The 22,327-nt window shown below is 40.1% G+C and overlaps 1 protein-coding gene across 4 annotated transcripts in view; it reads left to right on the forward strand.

Annotated features, from left to right (window-relative positions):
* Positions 1 to 3,715: 3,715 nt before the first annotated feature.
* LARP4 (La ribonucleoprotein 4) overlaps positions 3,716 to 22,327 on the forward strand; it is a gene marked incomplete at its 3' end in the record, with an annotated part of 67,915 nt that continues 49,303 nt past the window's right edge. For 3 of the 4 annotated variants that reach the window (XM_082635742.1, XM_082635743.1, XM_082635745.1), the window contains exons 1-2: positions 3,716 to 3,858; positions 21,621 to 21,768. In XM_082635742.1, coding sequence (XP_082491868.1) covers positions 3,841 to 3,858; positions 21,621 to 21,768 — 166 coding nt within the window. In that variant the 5' untranslated portion in view covers positions 3,716 to 3,840. The remainder of the gene's footprint in view (positions 3,859 to 21,620; positions 21,769 to 22,327) is intronic. The other variant, XM_082635744.1, reaches the window with a different exon arrangement.

Raw genomic sequence — 22,327 nt, forward strand, 5'->3', positions numbered from 1 at the left:
TATGGTGAAATCCAAAGCTTCTTGTTCTCCTTCCTATTCACTGTCTATCTCAGTTGGCATCTGGATAAACGTTTTGGAAGTCGAGTGATTTCCTTTTATTTCTTCGTTTTTCACAGAATATAGGCAAATGCTAATAAAGCCGTCCACAAGAAAGCTAGAAGAGGCTTTTCCTGCTCCCAAAGGTTGTGGTGTACCCTGATACTAGCCGTGGTGTTTCAGTCTGGGTGATGTCATAATAGACCCATTGTGACGTTATCATTGACTCAAACATTTAAAGAGTGCTTACTATATGCAGAGAATTAAGCATTCTATATGCTGTGATGGTAGCGGGTGAAGGGGGGAGGGAGGGAAGGAAAGAAAAGACAACAGGAACGCTAAAAGAAATAGAAGGTATAGCCCTGCTTTAAATGAGCTTAAAATCTAGATGTTAGAATTCAAGATCCAGTGTATCAAATGTAACTTCTGGTTCTTCTCTCCTCCTGAGGTTTTGCTTAAGAATGTTTAAGCTGGTAATGGAATAATTGTGTTACAACTTCCTCAGCTGCCCTTCAACTTTTCCTAGACTTGTAGTAACTTGGAAGGTAGTATTTGGATGAAGATCACACTCTTTGCACTGCCTAGTGGCTCATTTTTTCAAGAAGCCTGACTGAAGAAGGCTTTGACATTCTGTAGTTGGCTGAGAACTTGAAGGGAACACTTAGAGGCTGCTTTCTAACTGAAAGAAGAGTACTTTGGGCAGCTCCTCTGATTGTAGGGGAGGTGAAAGGATTTAGGACACTACAGCAATTAAAAGGACAGATGGTTTTGTTGGTTGTGTAGATTATTTTTCAATTTAAAAAAATGTGAAAAGTACAGAAAGTAATATAACAAATAGTCATGTGCCTACCACCCAGAATGAACAGATATTAACATTTTGTCATATTTGCTTCAGATATTTTTAAATAAAAGAAAGCATTAGAGATAAAGTTGAAGTCCCCTTTGGTGTTCTCCCCAGACTCCTTCCTTCTTGTTTTTCCCTCTTCAGAGGGCCATAACATGCATGAATTTGATGTATTTATGTCTAGTCTGTGTTTATATAGTTTTACTGCAGGTGTATGTGTTCATAAACTATGTAATATCATTTTGTATGTTTTATATTTTATATAAATTGTGGATGTATAACAATTTCTCTATGAGAACTTCCTATGTTGAGTCCTTATTGTAACTTAGTCCTATGTTGAGTGCTTGTTGTAAACTTGTAAATTTAAACAATTTGTTTCAGTCCTTCAGAGAAAGGGATACAGGGGATCATAATGTAATTGTTTTTTAAAAATATCAATCAATATGTAAGAGCAAGTTAAATATTTTCCCTTCTAAGATCCTGTTGTCTAAATTACTCCCTCCCGTGTTCCCAAATCATTTTGTAAACTTTGTATTATAGCACTTATCTCATTGAGTGTAACTATTTATTATTTGTTTCTGTCCACCAGTTGGTGAACCTCTCAAAACCAGATGCGGTACTTTAGGTTTCTTTATCTAACATTTGGCATATTCTTCCTCAGTACCTCCATGGAAACTGTCTAAAATTTGGATATTCATTATAATTTAAAACTCCTTTCCTCGTGGAAAATTTTCTAAGTCCCAGAATACTTTCTTTTATTGTTAGACTGCACCCTCCCCCCCAGTCATAAAATATCACTCCCTCCTTTCCTATAAATCACAATTAAGTCTATTTATTCAAGGAAGTTCATAATATTTTCTGAAAGGACCACATTTAAGGATAATTATTTATTTATATAAATGTGAGCTTTCATTAAAATATCCATCATTACCCAGCATTTCTCAACATAATCAATTAATCTATTAAATTACTTTGTTGATAACAATACTATATTGTGAGATCCTTAAATAACTGTTAATTTCTCTTGATTTCTTTATATTGCTTACCCTAGTGGGCATTCACAAAGCAGCCTACCTACTTGTCAACAAAACTAATTTAGTATTATTGTGCTCTCTCTCTCCTTCATATTTTTTATGCAGCATGGAATTCATCAGCAACTGGAAATGAAGGCCTTTTTTTTTTTTGGTACGCGGGCCTCTCACTGCTGTGGCCTCTCCCGTTGTGGAGCACAGGCTCCGTACGCGCAGGCTCAGCGGCCATGGCTCACGGGCCTAGCCGCTCCGCGGCATGTGGGATCCTCCCGGACCGGGGCACAAACCCGTGTCCCCTGCATCGGCAGGCAGACTCTCAACCACTGTGCCACCAGGGAAGCCCAAATGAAGGCTTTTTAAAGCAAATTTGAAAATCCCTTCAATTTGACAAGCATTTGTTGAGATACTACTATGTGGCTACCATTATACTAGACTATGAAAAATATATGATAGGGACCTGTGAAGAAACTAAAAAAACAACAAAAAAAATTTAAGATAGAATATAATATTCAATTGCTAACAAGGGACATGAAGAAGAGACCTGTGGGGAGCAGAGTCTTTGGGAGAACCTTATGGAGAGAGATTGACTGACAATGAAGGCATTTCAGATAGGCATTCCAATGAGCCATGGCTTTGGAGGTGACTGCAGTGTCTGTATTTCAGGGGAAAAGTAAGGATACTGGTTTAATTGAGATGAGGTAATGTTAAGTTTACTGCGGATCAGAGTAGGAGAGTATGGGACAGAAATATCAGCAATTCGAAGGGGAAATTAATTTGGTATCTAAATGAAAAATGAAGGGATTCATTTGAGGTTAAGGGAGATTACATAGGATCAGAATGGTAAGGTCTTGAAAGCAAATAATAGCAGTTTGGTGAAAATGAAACCTTCAATTTAGGAAGATTTTTTGAAATAATAGAATAGAAAAAATCCATTGGAGCAGATCAAGACATGACTGTTTCAAACGATGAGGGTCAGAGCTGGGATATAGAAGTGGGACTGATAAGGGAGGGATAAATCCTAGTGAGTGTTGCTAAAGATAATAAGGATTTTGGATCATCTAACAGAAAATTATAAAGATAATTTAAAAAAATTTTGGTTGTATTTCATTTGAATTAATGGCAGAACATCAATGAAGAGGCAATCCAGGCTAAGTACTACCAAATAGGATTATATCGAGCAGAGATGTGGGTACCTAATTCAAGGGAACTTGGGGCAAAGTGTGTTCTAGAGAGCTCCTTCAACTGTAAAATAGGGATAATAGTATTATTGCGTCGGATTGTTTAGATTAATTCACGTAAAATACTTAGAATAGTGCCAGGCATGTAGTAGGACTTTAATGTACAGCAGTTACTGTTAATATGTTTACTATTACTGCTGCTTTTTTCCCTTCTCTACTTTTTCCCTGAGAGCCGCCGCCTTTTCGGCAGGGGTGGTTGTTTTTCAGTACACTTTGCACAAGCTCGGCTTTTTATCAGATCTAGGTCTTGGGCCACGAGAACTGCGGAGTTATTATGGCCATGGTAACTATCCGTTTCGCCAGGGATAAAATGCGCCTGTAAATTTTTACACACTCCCGTGGCACAGAATGGTGCCTTCCTCTGATCGCTTCCCCCGCTCCCCCCACCCTACCCCGGCCACATGATAGTACAGTCCATACTGCGGCTGGAAAAGGTAGTGCAAAAGTTGAGCGCGCCGAGGATTTTCTCTTCTCCCGGAAGCAATTGTTCTCTAGAGCCGGAAACAGTTGCTGTTTCAAGGGAGGTGGGACTGGGCGGGTCAGGCCGCAGCGGCTGACGGCGGGGGAGGAGCCGGGTCCGCTGCCGGGTGGAGGGGCCAGGCGAGTGTCCTTATCCTAGCTATTGGGGCTCCGGCCTGTAAGCCAGTTGGAGTCGCGTCGGCGAGAACGATTGGGCCGAGCGGGGAAAGTCATGTTGCTCTTCGTGGAGGTGAGTGGACTTGGGATTCTCGTCCTGCTCTGAGGAGAGAAGGAGTGTGAAGGCGCCGGCCGGTCCTAGCGCCATGTGACTTTCCAGGCCGTACACGGCGCGGAACCGGCAGACAGGCTGACACAGCACCTGGGCCGTGCAGGCCCGCGGCTCTGCTTTGCGCGCTCGCAGCACTTTAGGAGGCTGTGAGAGGCGAGCGCCGTGGCGGGGGAGAACCGAAGGTGGAGTATCGAGGCTTCTCTGGTGCGGCGTGAGGATCGGAGGAAGGGGAAAGCGTCCCATATGGACCTTCTAGAGGAGGCGAGCGGGGGGGGGGGAGGGGGCGGGGAGGGCGGAGTCTGCGGAGAAAAGGGTAATCAGGTGGGCGCGTTCCGGGGTGAAGCGAGGCCTCGCGCGGCCCTCTGGGAGCAGGCGAGCAACATGTGGGGCTGCGGAGGGAGGAAGGTGAAATTCGGTAGAAGTGTTTGGGAAAGAAAGTTGAAAGCCTCTGTTTAGCAACCCCCACCAAATTTTGTTTGGTCCCCGTCCCTAGGTCTCTGGAACGTTCTGTGGGTGGCAAGCAAGTTACTGTGAAAGGAGGAGAAGCCAATAGGGCTTGGCTATATATAAAGTTAACTCAGGCAGCCGCTCCGTGGTGAGGGGCTGATTTTATGAACGGATAAGAGCCCTTTACAAGGAAAATTCCAAGAACGAGCGAAACCTAGTTCGGGGAAAGCCGGGATTTAAAAAAAATTGTTATTTAACAATAGAAATACTTTTATTACTTTAACTGGAACATCTGCTGTTGGCCTATTTTAGTTTTAAAACGTAGTGGATACCTGTTTTACACAAATACGAGGTTCAGTTTCTCTTATTTCTGTCTTTCTCTTGTGTGCAGTGAGCATCAGCTGACTGCCTGGCTAATGCTTTGAGTAGATTCCAGATCATATTGTTCTTGCATTGTGAAAACGTCAAACCAGCAAAGCTGCAACTTCGCAGCTTGGCACTTGTTAACTGTGCCCACAAAAAGAATCTTTTCAATGAGGGAAGGAATTTACAGGTTGTATAATGGATCGGGAGCCAGTCTATGGCGGGTTTTTTTCAGACGGACGGGGGTGGGGGCGAATCTTAATCCATAGTATTCCGGCATAAAGTAGACACATGCTTCTGCCTTTTTTTTTTTTTAAATCTAACCGACAATATGTAGCTGATAAATTTGAGATCTTTATATTGGGTTTTAAAGAGACAGCTACTTTATAGAGTATTCCAACCTTGCTAGTAAAGATTCCAAGTAAATCATGAAAAGATTTAAAATTATTGAATCCATTCTGTTGATCGTTTTTTATCCTCGTTGTTTTCCTTGGGCAGAATAACAAATCATATCTGATTTTAAGCAGTGCCAGTTTGTGTTAGGAATGTTATGCCAAGCAAATACTGCAGGTTTTAAGTGTGTATGTGTTTTGCCGGGCAAAGGACTGTGAAGTTGTAGTTATATAAACATGAATTCCAGAATAAACTTTTGAGGTCCAAATTGATTGCTTTGGCTTTGTTAAAATGTGAACTTTAATAATAACTCCATTTATTGACCGTTTAAGCTAGATCCTCTCGTTTCTAAAACAACCTTGCAGTGTTCTATAGATGAGAAAACTGAGGTGGAGAGTTTAACTTAGTAAGACTGAAGTAGTGGAACTGGGATTTAGATACAGGTCATTCTGAAGCCAAATCATAGCTCTCACTAAAATGTTACATATAGTTAATACTTCCATTAATCATTTTCTTTGTAAATCAGTACGTGGTTTTTAATTTTTCACATACAATGAGTTTTACTGAAAATTAACAATGACATTAAATATTTGGGTCTAATTATGTGGTATTAAAATCAATAAAATAGGGCTTCCCTGGTGGTGCAGTGGTTGAGAGTCCGCCTGCCGATGCAGGGGACACGGGTTCGTGCCCTGGCCCGGGAAGATCCCACATGCTGCGGGGCGGCTGGGCCCGTGAGCCATGGACGCTGAGCCTGAGTGTCCAGAGCCTGTGCTCCGCAACGGGAGAGGCCACAACAGTGAGAGGCCCGCGTACTGCAAAAAAAAAAAAAAAAAATCAATAAAATATAACATACTGGTCTTTTGGCATTTTGTTAACTAATATTCAATCCTTGTAACCTCATGATGTAGGAATTATTCTAAATGAGGGAAGCAAAGCTCAGAAGTTTGATGTCTAAGGTCATTCAGGTGTAAATAATGTGGGGACTAAAGTCTGAAGTCTGGCTTCTAGAACATAAGTCACTGACTCCAAAACTTATTTTTGCACTTACTTTCCAATAAGCCAGGGGTTCTTAATCTGGGTCCCTAGATGGAATTGAGGAAGTCCGTGAACTTGGTTGAGGAAAAAAAAAAATTGCGTGTTTATTTTCACTAGCTTCTAATTGAAATCTAGAATTGAAGAGAATTAAAAATTCTTGACATTTCAATGGATGCAACAAGAGAAGTGTTTTCATATCATATTACAGTTTTTGCAGATATCTTGAAATGTTGCTTACGCGCATTGCTCCTTATTATTATATGTAAAAAAAGTCTTGTTCAATGCACTTGTAAAGAAACATTTATTACTAAATTAGAAATTTAAAAATACTTTTATAACTATACTATAATTGGTTTTTTGTAGTCCTGTGTATTTCATATACTTAAAAACATTCTGAGAAGAGATTCGTAGGTTAATTGGACTACTGAAGAGGTCCATGGCATGAGGGAGGTTAATAACCACTTTACTACCAACTAAGTTGCTTTGGTAGGACTTCTCTAATCTGGGATTGATGAGTCCTCTGCAGCTGTGTTCAGAATCTTCTATTTGTGTGCATTTTTCTGGAGAGACCCCAGCTTAACTAGTTTATAACTGGAATCAGTGGGATAGGTAATAGTAATGATAATAATATAATAATAGTTGTGTTCTCATGAATTGTGCTCACTGTTGATATGTCAGGCCTGTTAAGTCTTTTTGCATCTATACATTTATATACATCAACTCAAACGTATCTATGAGGTAAGTAGCATTATTATCGCCATGTTAGAGATAAAGAAACTAAGGCAGAGAAAATATAAGAAACTTGCCCAAGATCATACAGCTAGTGAATATTGAAGGTGGAATTAGAACTCTAAATTGTAGTATACTGCAATAGAAATCTATAGGCAGACAAGGAATCCTATTTTATGTAATACTTAGATGTAACTTTTTTAAAACTTGGTCTTGCAGACAAAGGGCTATACTGACTTCAGTAGTTTTATTGTTTTTATCTCACCTCTGTTCTGAAGGAGACACATACGGTGTCTGTCTCTCTGGGAAGAGGTAAAAACGTTTGGATAATATACCAAATTGTCAAACATGTTCCAACATAAATTCAGTTACAAAAAATTCTGAAAGTTTGAAACAGCAATTTGCTGTGTTCTTCTGGCTGCTAGCGAGTTATTTAAGTTTTTGAGCACCAAGGAGGCAGTTTGCAATCTTTTTGTGTTTTTATGGTTTGCCAGTATTTTATTCATTTTTCAGATCATTTTCCCCCTCCAGTATTTCCAGCTAAATATGTCTGCTCTAGTTGTTTGGCAATGTTTTAATTGGATTTCTGTCTCTATTTGAGTTTTTCCCTAAAAATGAATACTTATAACCACTTATTTAGGTAGCAGTGACTTTTATGCACCCTAGGATGCATACTGTCACATAATTAAAAAAATTTTTTTTTAATTATGGTAAAATACACATAACAAAATGTATCATCTTAACCATTTTTAATGTACAGTTCGGTGGTATTAAGTACATTTACATTGTTGTGCAACCATTGCCACCATCCATCTCCAGAAGCTTCATCTTGCAAAACTGAAGCTCTGTACACATTAAACAGTAAATCCCTCTTCCCCCAGATCTTACACAATTTTAAAAGTAATTTATCTGACTTCTAAAGTTTTCTGCTTTTTTAGGTGATAACGTTTTAAATTTTAGGTTAGCTTTAGAATCTGAAATAAGTGGGATATTTACCTAGATAATTTTTCATTAATTTTATATTTCAGTAATCATGGGAAGTTTTGTGCCTTTTACCTCAAGTACAGTACGCAGTTTTTTCCCATTAGCTTAAATAATCGCGTATTTATAAAAAGTTATTAGATATGACTTAGTTGAAATGATTTTTCAAAAATGACTGAAAAGAAGAAAGTGCCTTAACGAATTGTGAAATTATTGCCAAGAAGAATTATAAATAAGTGAATAGCTGAGTGATTTTTGAACAGTTTGATTTTGGAATATTTATTGGAGCTGGATACAGAATTTTAAAATGAATAAACATTTTCAAAGAAATATTTTCAAATATAATGGGCTGAAAATGAAGTAGAGATTATTTTCGAAGTGTGAAAAGTAGAATAAAATGCTCAGAAGTGAATATAAAGATGTAAAAGTACCTCATGGTGCTTCAAATTACAGTATGTGAAAAACCAGTAACTAGAAATATTGATATTCAACTATTTTCTATCAATTTGAGTTTGTTCAGACTGTCTGTCAGCTCCATATTACTTCTCAGCTAATGGAAGTGATCGTTAGTACTAGACATGAACATTTGAAATCTGTAATTTTGGTCTCTCCCTAGGAGCTTAAAAAAATATTTAGACCCTGTAGGTAGAGATGGGGTCCGTGTCTATATTGAAGAGGAGTGGAAAGTAGAGGAAGTTAGGAAACGAATGCAGCTATCATTGTGAAGTCTTAAAATTTTTTTTTTGAACTTCCGTTTCGAATATCCTTAAGTGAAAATGGAAAGTGACTCTTTAGCTCTGATAGTGCTTGTAGGATTTTAATTTATTGTTCCTATAGTCTGTGTTTTGCTTAAGTTGTGTTTTCTTTAAAGTTTAATTCTTGAGGGAGGCTTCCAGTCTTGAAAACATTGTAAACTTTTGTGTTTTGCACTATGATTTTCTGTAAGGGTTTTGGAATCCTGGGTTCAAATGTTAGCTATGACCTGAGGCAAGTGACAACTTCTTTTGAGCCTCAACTTCCTCTCTGTAATTTGAGAATGATTATTCTGAGAGTTTAGGTTGTGTTCATGGTGGGTTTTTTTGTTTTCTTTTTTGTTTTGTTTGGCTGTGTTGGGTCTTTGTTGCTGCACGTGGGCTTTCTCTAGTGGCGGCCAGCCAGGGCTACTCTTCGTTGCAGTGCGCGGGCTTCTCATTGTGGTGGCTTCTCTAGTTGTGGAGCACGGGCTCTAGGTGCGTGGGCTTCAGTAGTTGTGGCTCACGGGCTCTGGAGCACAGGCTCAGTAGTTGCGGCGCATGGGCTTAGTTGCTCCACGGCATGTGGGATCTTCCCGGGCTAGAGATCGAACCCGTGTCCCCTGCATTGGCAGGCGGATTCTCAACCACTGCACCACCAGGGAAGCCCTGTGTTCATGGTGCTTATGTATTAAGCCTTGTTTGTAATACAGTCTAGGTAAAGCCTTGACAGACACTATCATTTGATCATCACAGCAAGTATTTCTGGGAAAGTTATTAAAACTACATGATAGTAGCACTATTAATTGCAAAAGCTACTGTGAGATAGCGCTGATTTAAGAGACGTATAACTTTGAGTTTGAATCCCAGCATTGTTATTGATTTGCTCTAAACCAAACAGGTTAATTACCTTACTTTAAATTTTTTATAGTTTGAGTATATTATCAATTGGGCAAATAAAACTTTTTTTTTTTTTGCGGTGTGCGGGCCTCTCACTGTTGTGGCCTCTCCCGCCGCGGAGCACAGGCTCCGGACGCGCAGGCCCAGCGACCATGGCCCACAGTCCAAACCGCTCCGCGGCATGTGGGATCCTCCCAGACTGGGGCACGAACCCGCGTCCCCTGCATCGGCAGGCGGACTCTCAACCACTGCGCCACCAGGGAAGCCCCCAAATAAAACTTTTAAAATGAGAATGAAGCTTGCAGACTGTTAAAATACAGACTCATTTATATGCAAGATTTAAAGAAATACAAATGATAAAGTGCAAATCGGCACTTTATATTTGCTCTTGTGGAAAAAATATTTTTTCAAATGTATAAGTGTAAGTAAATGTAAGGAAAAGAAACTTGAATATCACATACTCATGTTTCCTCTCGTCTATTGCCTTGTCTGGACATTTGAACCAATCTTTAGTTGAGAAAATATCTCTGTATTTATAAACGACTGGCTCTAAATTAAAGACAGAGGAGCACTTTAGATGAATATTACTAGGAGTATGGTATGAACATAGGCATAGAGCCAAGGATGAGGAATTAAGTTTTGTTTGATTTATATATTATTGAGGGCATTTTCTCTGTCAGGGCAGAAAAGTCAGGAGTAATCCAGGGTTTGTATAGTGCATAGTTGGCCAGTATTTCATACCACTAGGTAGTGCAAACTACAAAATGGTAGAGTGACCATACCTCCCATTTTGTCCTGGACAGTCATAGTGTACACCTGTTTTCTTGAACAGATGTCGCACCCCATTTTATTCTCAAAAATGTCCTAGTTTGTATGATAATTTTTCAGAGGAGATCAGAGATTTACTGTGTGCTTGTTGGCTGGTTGTTGTTTTTCCATATCATTAGCAAGGGAAGATAGTGTACTAAATTGGTACTAAAGTATTTGTTGTTGAATTGGCTATGGGAAATGTAAATTTATAGGATTTACAAAGATTTGCAGTTGAGCAAGCCAAGGGAAATAAGGTTATTCTATCGTTTTGAGTTGGAGGAAGGAAAAAAATAGGAGAGCAGTGATGGAGTAATAATAAGATACATGTATATGAAAGGTTGCCTAAAAGAATGGTTAAGAACATGGACTCTGGGGCCAGGCTGCCTGCTCAGGTTAGGCAACTTTCTAGTTGTATGACCTTGGGCAAGTTGTTTAACTTGTGTTTCTCAGTTTCCTTATCTGTAAATTGAGGATAATACTAATATATGAGATATTATAATTATTATCTATGTCAAAGGGTTGTTAAGAGGATTGACAGTCAATGTAAAGCGCTTAGTATCTGGTACATAATAAACATAAGTGAGTTGCTGCTTTCACATATACTAATGAAAGATCTCATTTCAGTTTTCGTAACAAACGATTTGCTGACTTGGCTATACACACTAGGAATTAAAAGGTGCCCTTTTTTGAAAAGGATTATTTTGATATTTAGTACTGATATTTGAAGTTTGAGATTTTTTGAGTTCATTTGTATAGTTAGCTATTGGCTTTATCAGATGACCAATTTGAAGTAAAATGACTTGGTATTTTGAGGACTATTTAAATGCTAAATATCTATTAATTGGGTTCTTAGTCTTTAACAATAAGGTGATCATGAATCTCATATGTAGAACTTTTTAGGAAGAAGTCTAATTTTGATTATATCTTCAGATCAATCCATGACTCCCCCAAAGGTGGTTGTTATTTTTTTTTTGTCTGCGTTGGGTCTTCATTGTGTTCGGGCTTTCTCTAGTTGCGGTGAGTGGGGGCTTCTCTTCATTGCGGTGCGCAGGCTTCTCATTGCGGTGGCTTCTCCTTGTGGAGCACGGGCTCTAGGCGCACAGGCTTCAGTAGTTGTGGCGCACAGGCTTAGTTGCTCCACAGCATGTGGTATCTTCCCGGACCAGGACTCGAACCTGTGTCCCCTGTATTGGCAGGTGGATTCTTAACTACAGTGCCACCAGGGAAGCCCTCCCCCAGAGTTTTAAGCACTCATCATCTGTCATCTGACTGAGGAAGTGGGTATTTGGGGAACTTGTCTTTTCCTCTGATATTAGAGGATCAGCAGTAATAGTTTTATTGATGAATAAACTGAATATTTCCTTCCATGAGTAAGTGAAGTAAGTGAATCCTGATTTTTGACAATTTGGCAAATGACTTAGGTTGGTCCAGTTACATTGCTATTCAAAATGTGAGCCTCAGTAACTTCTTTACCCAGGGCTTGTTAGAATACAAACTTTCTAGCCCTATTCCTGAACTGCTGAATCAGGATCTGCATTTTATCAAGATTCCTAGATGATTCTTATGCACAGTAAAGTTTAAGAAACTGTCATATAGCATATAAATTTTATTATTGGTCTCCTGTATGCTAGTTACTGTTCAAGGTGCTAGAGAAGAGTAAACCGTAGACAAGGTCACTGCCATTGTGGAGCTTGCAGACAAAATAATTCAGGTTAGGATAAGTGCTTTGTAATAGGGGGTAAATTTTATTGCACAAATTACCATGGATCTTACCTTTTTTTTTTTTTTTTCTAGCTGAAAATTAGCTGTACCATGGCCCTAAGATAGAAATCATTGCAGAGCTGAATTGACTTCTGCCCTGGGTACTCTAGTTCTTATCTGGTGTCTATTTTCTATATCCATTTCTTCTGTATTGTTAGACACTCTAGATGGAACTGGGGCCAGGGACTGTTTTACAGACTTGGTGAGGAGATTTGTAATATTCCTTAAATAGTATGTAACTTGTTGTCTTAAAAGTTTTCTCTAGGGCTTCCCTGGTGGCGCAGTGGTTGAGAGTCCGCCTGCCGATGCAGGGGACACGGGTTCGTGCCCCGGTCCGGGAAGATCCCACATGCCGCGGAGCGGCTGGGCCCGTGAGCCATGGCCGATAGGCCTGTGCGTCCGGAGCCTGTGCTCCGCAACGGGAGAGGCCGCAACAGTGAGAGGCCTGCATACCACACCAAAAAAAAAAAAAAGTTTTATCAAAGACAACTGTAGTATAGTGGCAGACTCTGCAGAGTGCCTAGGTTCAAATTCTGGCTCTGTCTTTATTAGCTCTGCAGCCTTGGGCAGATTACCTTTAGGTAAAGTAAGGTTTTCCTTATCTACAAAATGTGGATGATAGAATTTAAATGTAGTTGTTATGAAGATGAATTAAGTGTTCCATAAATGTTAGTTATCCTTCTTTGTCAGAATGGGTGAAAAATTCCCATTTTTCATTTTTACTTTCTATAAAATGCCCCTAAGCATCTTCTGATAGGACTCTGAAGTTTCATGCTGGATGAAATGACAGGTGTTTATTTTTTTGGGGGGGTGGGGGGCGGCTGTGCCTTGCAGCTTGTGGGATCTTAGTTCCCTGACCAGGGATTGAACCTGTGCCCCTTGCAGTGGAAGTGCGGAGTCATAACTGCTGGACCGCCGGGGAATTCCACCCACTTTTTTTTTAAAGTACTTGTGGTGGTGTCCTCTCAGTATTGGAGATGTAAAAATTAAACCTGGATGATTGATCTGCCATGAGGCAAATAAGTTTAATCAATTTCTATACTTTATTTCTGTTTTTCAGCATTTGTAGGGTTAAGTGGCATGGGATTTCTGTTTCTGATAGTAAATAGGTAAGTAAAACAAACAGTTATATATGACCAAAGAGATGGTTTTGCCATATTTATGGTGACTTTTTCCTAACTCTTGGTTCTGTTACCTTATAACTGCTCTCTTATGACCAGAAGATATCATTTTGCCAAGAAATTTATGTTTCTGCTTTTTCCTTTCATTTGTATCTTTCCCCAGATAGGAACTGGAATAAAATGGGTCAGTCATAAGGACTGCTTTTGGCTTATTCGATAATGGCATATATTGCCTAGAGATAGAGGTGTTGATCTGTTAGTTTTACGGACTGACAGTTTGAATATTTTTGTGGTGATTTGAGAGTATCTTTGTGCTTACATACTGCATATGTGTATGTTGGCAGATAGTTTCAGCATGCACTTGGACAATTTACATCCTTTAATAGATGTTTTATATAACTGTAGCCTCAAGGACTTACTTCTAGTTCTGTGGGAGAGATAAGGATTTTTTTTAATGAGATAAGGATTTTTATGGGCTTCTTTATTAAACTTAGTCAAAAGATGAGTCAAACATGGTTATCTAGAATTTAAATGAAAAATTAAGTCTTTGTTCTCATTAAACTGACTTGTCAGATTCATTATTCTGTCATTTTAAAGATTATTTGTTATACGAAAACATCAACGTTTTAATTTTTTTTTCAATTAAAAATTTTATTTATTTATTTATTTTGGCTGTGCCGGGTCTTTGTTGCAGCACTCAGGATCTTTAGTTGTGGCATGTGTGCGTGACCTAGTTCCCTGACCAGGGATCGAACTCAGGCCCCCTGCATTGGAAGCTCGGAGTCTTACCCACTGGACTACCAGGAAGTCCCCACATCAACTTTTTTTGATGGACATTTTCAGTTTCCAAATTTTCTTTATATTGAGTAATTCTATAAAGGACATTCTTGTGTATAAAGGTCTTAGGCTAATATTCTCTGAGGTAGCTCAAATAGTGAGTGTCTTAAAAGTTTTTCACGTCAATATTGACACATTGCTTTACAAAGGTGTTATGACCTTATTTATTTATTTGTTTGTTTGTTTGTTTATTTGCCATGCCATGCGGCAAGCAGATCTTAGTTCCCAGACCAGGGATCGAACCTATGCCCCCTCAGTGGAAGCGTGAAGTCCTAACTGCTGGACCACCACGGAATTCCCTCTCCACTTTTTTCTGTGCTTGTGCATTATTTCACAGACTTGAATCATTTCTATAAGATAGCAACTTGCTTTACTGTTTTTCCAAGTGTCTTCAAAATTTGAACATTTTCCATGTCTTCTATATCTTTTTCTCCATTTTTAAAAACTTTATTTTGAAATAATTATAGATTCACAAGAAGTTGTCCCCAGAATGTACAGGGTGGTACCGTGTACTTTTTGCCCAGGTCCCTCCAGTAGTAACACCTTGCTTAACCATAGTATGATGTAAAGACAAGCAAATTTACGTTGATACAGTCTGCAAAACTTATTCAGATCTCATCAGTTTTATATACAATCTGGTTTTTTTTTTTTTTTTCCGTACGCGGGCCTCTCACTGCTGTGGCCTCTCCCGTTGCGGAGCACAGGCTCCATACGCGCAGGCTCAGCGGCCATGGCTCACGGGCCCAGCCGCGCCGCGGCATGTGGGATCTTCCCAGACCGGGGCACGAACCCATGTCCCCTGCATGGGCAGGTGGACTCTCAACCACTGCGCCACCAGGGAAGCCCATACAATCTGGTTTTAAGGCTCTAGGATATTCAGTATGTGGCTGGACTACAGTTACTGAACAAATCCTCACTCTCTTGTTGGTGTCTTGTTCTATTCGGGCTGCTATAACAATATCACAGATTAGGTAGCTTATGAACAACAGAAATTTATTTCTGGGAAGTCCAGGATCATGGTGCCAACAGATTTGGTATTTCGTGAGGGTTTTCTGGTTCATAGATAGTGCCTTTTCACTGTGTCCTCAGTGGTGGAAGGGACTAGGGAGGTCTGTGGAATCTCTTTTAGAAGAGCACTAATCTCATTCATTTTCATGACTTAAGCAACTCCCAAAGGCCTCACCTCCCAGTACTATGACATTGGGCATTAAGATTTCAACATATGAAGTTGGGAGTTACACAGATGTTCAGAACATAGCAGTTGAATGTTTCTAATTTTTCACTATTATAAAATTGTGATGAACATCTTTGTATTTATATTTTTGTATATCTTTCTTTTGAGCAAATCTGACAAGTAGAATTTCTGGACCAAAGAATATATAATTTTAAGGCTTTTGATAAACATTGCCAACTCTTAGCAAAGTTATATGAATTACAGCAGTGAGTTGTTTCTTTTTATACTTGTCAAAATGGCACTAAGTAGTTCAATAGGTAAAATTGACATTTAAAAAAAATTTTTTTATTTATTTTTATTTTTGGCTGCATTGGGTCTTAGTTGCAACGCACAGGCTTCTCTCCAGTTGTGGCGTGCGGGCTCAGTAGTTGTGGTGTGTGGAGTCTCTAGTTGTGGTACGTGGGCTTAGGTGCCCTGCAGCACGTGGGATCTTAGTTCCCCGACCAGGGATCAAACCCGTGTCCCCTGCATTGGAAGGCGGATTCTTAACCACTGGACCACGAGGGAAGTCCCGGTAAAACTGACTTTTTTTGGCGGTGGGGGGGGGGGCGCCCATGCTGCACAGCATGCGGGATCTTAGTTCCATGACCAGGATTGAACCCGTGCCTCCTGCAGTGGAAGTGTGGACTCCTAACCACTGGACACCAGGAAATTCCCTAAAATTGACATTTTGCAATTAATTATTCCTGCTTCTTTTTGTACCTTTTCCCTGTTTGGCAGATCTCTCACTAGTTTGCAGTTCTTTTTTTTTTTTCTTCTTTTTTTTTGCCTGCATTGTGTCTTTGTCGCTGCGGGCGGGCTTGCTCCAGTTGGAGAAATGGCTACTCTTCATTGTGGTGTGCGGGCCTCTCGTTGCGGTGGCTTCTTGTTGTGGAGCACGGGCTCTAGATGCACGGGCTTCAGTAGTTGCAGCACGCGGGCTCAGTAGTTGTGGCACACAGGCCCTAGAGTGTGTGGGCTTCAGTAGTTGGGGGGGGGTATGGGCTCATTACTTGTGGCGCTAGGGTGCGTGGGCTTCAGTAGTTGTGGCTCGCGGGCTCTAGAGCGCCGGCTCAGTTGTTGTGGCTGGTGGGCTTAGTTGCTCCGTGGCATGAGGGATCTTCCTGGACCAGGGCTCAAACCCGTGTCCCCTGCATTGGCAGGCGGATTCTTAACCACTGCACCACCAGGGAAGTCCCCAGTTCTATTGGTAATAGTAACCTTCCAGACGTTTTCTGTTTTTACATACCAATATGTTTATCTGTACAATGATTTTGTTTGTTAATGTGAATAAAAACCAAAATGCTTATTGTTTTGCAACTTGAATTTTTTCATTGAATAATATACCTTGGAGCACTTTCCACATTAGTGTATGTAGGCCTTTTTTTTTTTAACTTTTATAGTATTCTATGTTATGAAATATACTACATTTTATTTAACCATTTGTCTATAGATGGATATTTAGGTTTTTTTCAATCTTTCACTAATGGGGTCAGGGCTGCAATATACATTCTTATATATGTCTTCTTCTGTACATTAATGGCTTTTAGAGTGTATACTCTTAACTAGTCTGGAGAAAAATATAAATATGCTCAGGAGTACTGCTCGTCTGTATGCCATAGACCTCACACTTTGATTATTCTTGGCACCATTAGCAAGGGAGACATCAGATTTATGGGTAGTATGCTGCTGAAAGGCATCTAGTTAATTATTTTGAGTCATTATTAAATGCTCAGTGAAATAGTACATCCCATCAGTAAGTAAAAGGTAAGTTTTTTTAAATCATAATTCCCCAATATTGGGTATTTATTTATAAATTAAGTATATGTGGCATAATATATCTTGTATGTTAAATATTAGCCTTAATCTCTCTGTCATATTTGGGACCTCCCAATTCTTCAGTAGCTTTCTACATTTGCAGAAATGCCCATATTATGAGTTAGGCCTCTCCAGTGAACGTACTAGTCAAAACTCAAATTCCCAGGTTCCTTTGTATCTGGGTGGATGCAGGCATGTTACCTAAGAGTCACTAGTCAGACCACACCTACAGATGTCTTCTATTTGAAAATATACAATGTAGGGAAATGAGGGTTCTTTCATAACTTCCATTTTATAGACAGAAGTGGCAGTAGAGGTGGTCAGCTTAAAGTGGAGTTAATACAAGGTTGAATTCCTAATGGAGAAGTGGCATTGGTGCTGGTAATAATAAAAGTTGTAATGGATTTGAATTTTGGCATTTACTGCTTGGTGGTGGCAGGGTTAGTGATTTCCTCATCAGGGCACTTCCGGAACATTATTTTGAGTGATGTTACCTTTGCATCTGTTTTTTTTTTTTCAGCCCTTCCAGTGACAGTGACACTATCTTTTTTTTTTTTTTTTTTTTTTAAAGAAGATGTTGGGGGTAGGAGTTTATTTATTTATTTATTTTTGCTGTGTTGGGTCTTCGTTTCTGTGCGAGGGCTTTCTCTAGTTGTGGCAAGCGGGGGCCACTCTTCATCGTGGTGTGCGGGCCTCTCACTATCGCGGCCTCTCTTGTTGCGGAGCACAGGCTCCAGACGCGCAGGCTCAGTAGTTGTGGCTCACGGGCCTAGTTGCTCCGTGGCATGTGGGATCCTCCCAGACCAGGGCTCGAACCCGTGTCCCCTGCATTAGCAGGCAGATTTTCAGCCACTGCGCCACCAGGGAAGCCCGACACTATCTTTTAATAAATTACCTTTCTGTTTAATTTAGCCAGAGTGGATTCTGAATTCTAACTGATAAGCATGCACTGTTCACATGTCTACATAGGGGCAAATGTAAAGTTTACTTGCATTCTAAATTGCTACCTAGGGACTTCCCTGGTGGTCCAGTGGCTAAGGCTCCGCTCTCCAATGCAGAGGGCCCAGGTTTGATCCCTGATCAGGGAACTAGATGCCACATGCATGCTGCAACTAAGAGTTTGCATGCCGCAACTAAAGTTCCTGCATGCCGCAAAGAAGATCCCGGGTGCCACAACTAAGACCCGGTGCAGCCAAATAACTATTAAAAAAAAAAAAGAAAGAAAAGAAAGAAAAAACTGGTACCTAGAGGTGTTTTTGATTGTTTGTTTGTTTTGCCACATCATGAGGCTTTCAGGATCCCAGTTTCCCGACCAGGGATTGAACCCCTACCCCCTGCAGTGGAAGCGTGGAGGCCCAATCACTGGACCGCCAAGGAATTACGTACCTAGAGGTTTTTAAATAATACCTGGGTACCTGTCCTGGTGGGACTACCTGGTGGTGCTATAAGAAAATTGGTTGTTTATTCCCTGAGCTAATTAATGATATGAAGTAGTTGTGAATTAACATCTCTAAGCAAAGATGTTGCTTTGGTTATTCATCTTTGGTGCTACTTCAAAGATGCTTTTGCTCCCTTGCTACATTTGACATTTTGTTATTGGTTTTGATGTTTATTGTAAAAGCTTTTAGCAGCCCTGAAATCAAAAAGCCAAGAACCACTCCAATGTAAGACTTCCATTTTAAACAGGCACATGAAAACAAGGAAGATTGTATCAACTCTGATTTTCTAGCACATCAGAAGGGTAAATACAGTAGCTAAACATTAGTTGGGTTCTTTTGTTTGTTTTCTTTTGCACCTATGCCTCTACTGTTCCATTCAAATAGACAGTTGAAGGTCTACTCTTGGCCTGGTTTATATTAATAGCTGAAATAGAAGAGGAAGACCCAGTTTCTACCTTTTCTTCATTGAGCCCACTGCCTTGTTGCAAAGAACACTTACTTAAATAAACTATTATAGTGATAACAAAATAGAAGTATGTACAAATAACAAGAGGGAAAGAGGAAGTAGTGACCAACACACATGAAGTTAGGTGTCCATAGTGTGCAGAAACTATAAGGAGTTTTGGTAGAATAGGCATTATATATATATATATATATATATATATATATATATATATATATACACACACACCGTATATTTTTTTAAAACTTGCTTGTTTACTTTTTTCCTAATGAAGGTTTTATTTATTTATTTATTTATTTATTATTTTGTTTGGCGGTGTTGGGTCTTTGTTGCTGCACGCGGGCTTTCTCTAGTTGTGGTGAACAGGGGCTACTCTTCACTGTGGTGTGCGGGCTTCTCATTGCTGGGGCTTCTCTCGTTTTGCGGAGCACAGGCTCTAGGCTCGCCAGCTTCAGTAGTGGTGGCTTGCGAGCTCCAGAGCTCAGGCTCAGTAGTTGTGGCTCACGGGCTTAGTTACTCCGCGGCATGTGGGATCTTCCCAGACCAGAGCTTGAACCCATGTCCTCTGCATTGGCAGGTGGATTCTTAACCACTGCGCCACCAGGGAAGTCCCATTATATTTTTTAAAATAAGGAAACTGGGGTCAGTGATTGCACAGTTACTGGGTGGAAGAGTAAACTTGATCTTTGTCTGTTATACCATAGTTGCCTCTCAATTGTTGGAATATCTCTTCAATTTTGCTTTTTAAAAAACATTAATTTATTATTTATTTATTTTGGGCTGCATTGGGCCTTCGTTGCTGCACGCGGGCTTTCTCTAGTTGCAGTGAGCAGGAGCCACTCTTCGTTGTGGTGCGCAGCCCTCTCACTGCGGTGACCTCTCCCGCTGCGGAGCATGGCCCCAGGCGCCCGTGTGTCAGCAGTTGTGGTTCGTGGGCCTCAGCAGTTGTGGCTCGCAGGCTCTAGAGCACAGGCTTAGCAGCTGTGGTGCACAGGCTTAGTTGCTCTGCGGCATGTGGGATCCTCCTGGACCAGGGCTTGAACCTGTGTCCCCTGCATTGGCAGGCGGATTCCCAACCACTGCGCCACCAGGGAAGTCCCCAATTTAGCTTTCTTAAGACAGTATTGGTACTTTTAAAGAAATATGAATTTGAGATTTTGGAAAACAACTGGGAAGTTGGTTAATTTTTTAAAAATTCTGTTTTAAGCAGAGCTTTAAGCTGGTAAGAAAGCAAGTGAAATCTTAAGACCAAAAAAATCAGGAAATACTAATCCAGAGAGAGAAGCAGGTGTTAAACCTAGGGTCTGCCCCTAATGCATCTGTTGGTCCTTAGTGGCCCAGAGCTTAGATTTTAATTGCAGTGCTTAGAGACAGGACAAATGATAAACTAGGGGAAAAAACAGCTTTCTCAGAGAAAAGGAAAACTTGTCAGCTTTAACCTTGGCTCTGGGTTGGTGGAAGGAGGGGTCTTATTCTAACCACAAATCCTCTTTGATGCAAAGTAGGGCTAAAATTCCCTACCTGTTCTCCAGAAACCCTCGTTGAAAATTTTAAGTGATACCAGATTGGTAGTCTTACTGTGCCGTCATCCAGCAGAAAGAAGACAAATCCTCTGGGCTTCCCTGGTGGCGCAGTGTTTAGGAATCCGCCTGCCAATGCAGGGAACATGGGTTCGAGCCCTGATCTGGTAAGATCCCACATACTGCGGAGCGACTAAGCCTGTGTGCCACAACTACTGAGCCCGCGTGCCACAACTACTGAGCCCGCGTGCCTAGAGCCTGTGCTCCACAAGAGAAGACACCTCAATGAGAAGCCACCTCAGTGAGAAGCCCGCGCGCCACAACTAGAGAAAGCCTGAAGGCAGCAACAAAGACCCAACGCAGCCAAAAATAAATAAATAAATTAATTAATTTTAAAAAAGAAAATGCACTTTCAGGACAAATGAAATAATGCATTGTAACATAAGGCAGAATGTGGTTTTTGACTTGGGAAAAAATTTCCACTTATAGAATCATTCAGACTCTCTATCACAGCTTAGATGGCAATAAAAATTATGTACTGTGGAAAATTGCTGTAGATAACTCAAAAATTTGTTCTAGGTACTCAAACACACACTAACATCAAAGGTATGTGAATAGTTTTAATAAATTTTACAATACTTGCAAGTAGGTTGGGGTAAAGCAGTATTTCTATATTAATAGTATTTTATAAAAATATGTTTTTATTGTATAGGTAGCTAAATTTTACATACAAACATTTCAAGTTCATCTGCTTAAAAAGGTTTATATTTTCAAGTTGAGCCAAAAACTTTAAAATATTGTTTATTTAATATTTATTATTAATTACATAATATTATTGAGGATTTTCTTCACATTTAAGTAATGGAAAAGTTTTGTCTAAATTTATAATTTTAATGCACTGACTTTTGTGGGTTTTTTTTTGGCGGTACGCGGGCCTCTCACTGTTGTGGCCTCTCCTGCTGCAGAGCACAGGCTCCGGACACGCAGGCTCAGCGGCCATGGCTTACAGGCCTAGCCGCTCTGTGGCATGTGGGATCTTCCTGGACCGGGGCACAAACTCGTGTCCCCTGCATCGGCAGGCGGACTCTCAACCACTGTGCCACCAGGGAAGCCCGGCACTGACTTTTAAAATTAACAAATGGATCCTTTTAATATTTAGCAGGTAACATCTAAAGGAACTGGCTTAAATCCTAATGCCAAAGTATGGCAAGAAATACCTCCAGGAAATACTGATGCCACTCCAGTAACTCATGGAACTGAAAGCTCTTGGCATGAAACAGCAGCCACATCAGGGTCTCATCCTGAGGGTAAGTCGTAAATATTTCATCAGATTGAATCACATTTTGGTTAAACATACGTCCAAACCAGTTTATAGAACTTTTAATACATTCTTTGATTATTTGGTAAAATATATTTGTAAATGTTTAACATGTAGTTTGTATACCATTCTCGTTTATTTCCAGTACGAATGGATTGTCACTAATTTCAGACAGTAGCTGTATCTTTGGGTTCAGCATTTAACCCATGTACAATATGGTATTTTTAAATTAGTTTTGATCTACCATCATTGCCAATGCTACTTACTCACTGTTTGATCTTAGGCAAATGACTTAACCTCTCCATGCTTGCTGCCTTCATCTGTAAAACATTAACAATAGCAATTAATTTTGGCATTGGTTTTTCTGAGAATTAAGTGAATAAAATACATGAAGCTGTCTTATACATAGATAGTACTATGTAAGTTTAAGCTATTGTTAATCATTTTAGCTTATCCATAATGGTCAAACTTACCTCCTTTGGACTCTTACTTAAAATCTCGTGGATATTTTCCCAATTGCTAGAATTCTTTAATATCTTATTGTGCCC

Source organism: Mesoplodon mirus (assembly GCF_964341445.2).
Source record: "Mesoplodon mirus genome assembly, chromosome: 11".
NCBI lineage: Eukaryota > Metazoa > Chordata > Mammalia > Artiodactyla > Ziphiidae > Mesoplodon > Mesoplodon mirus.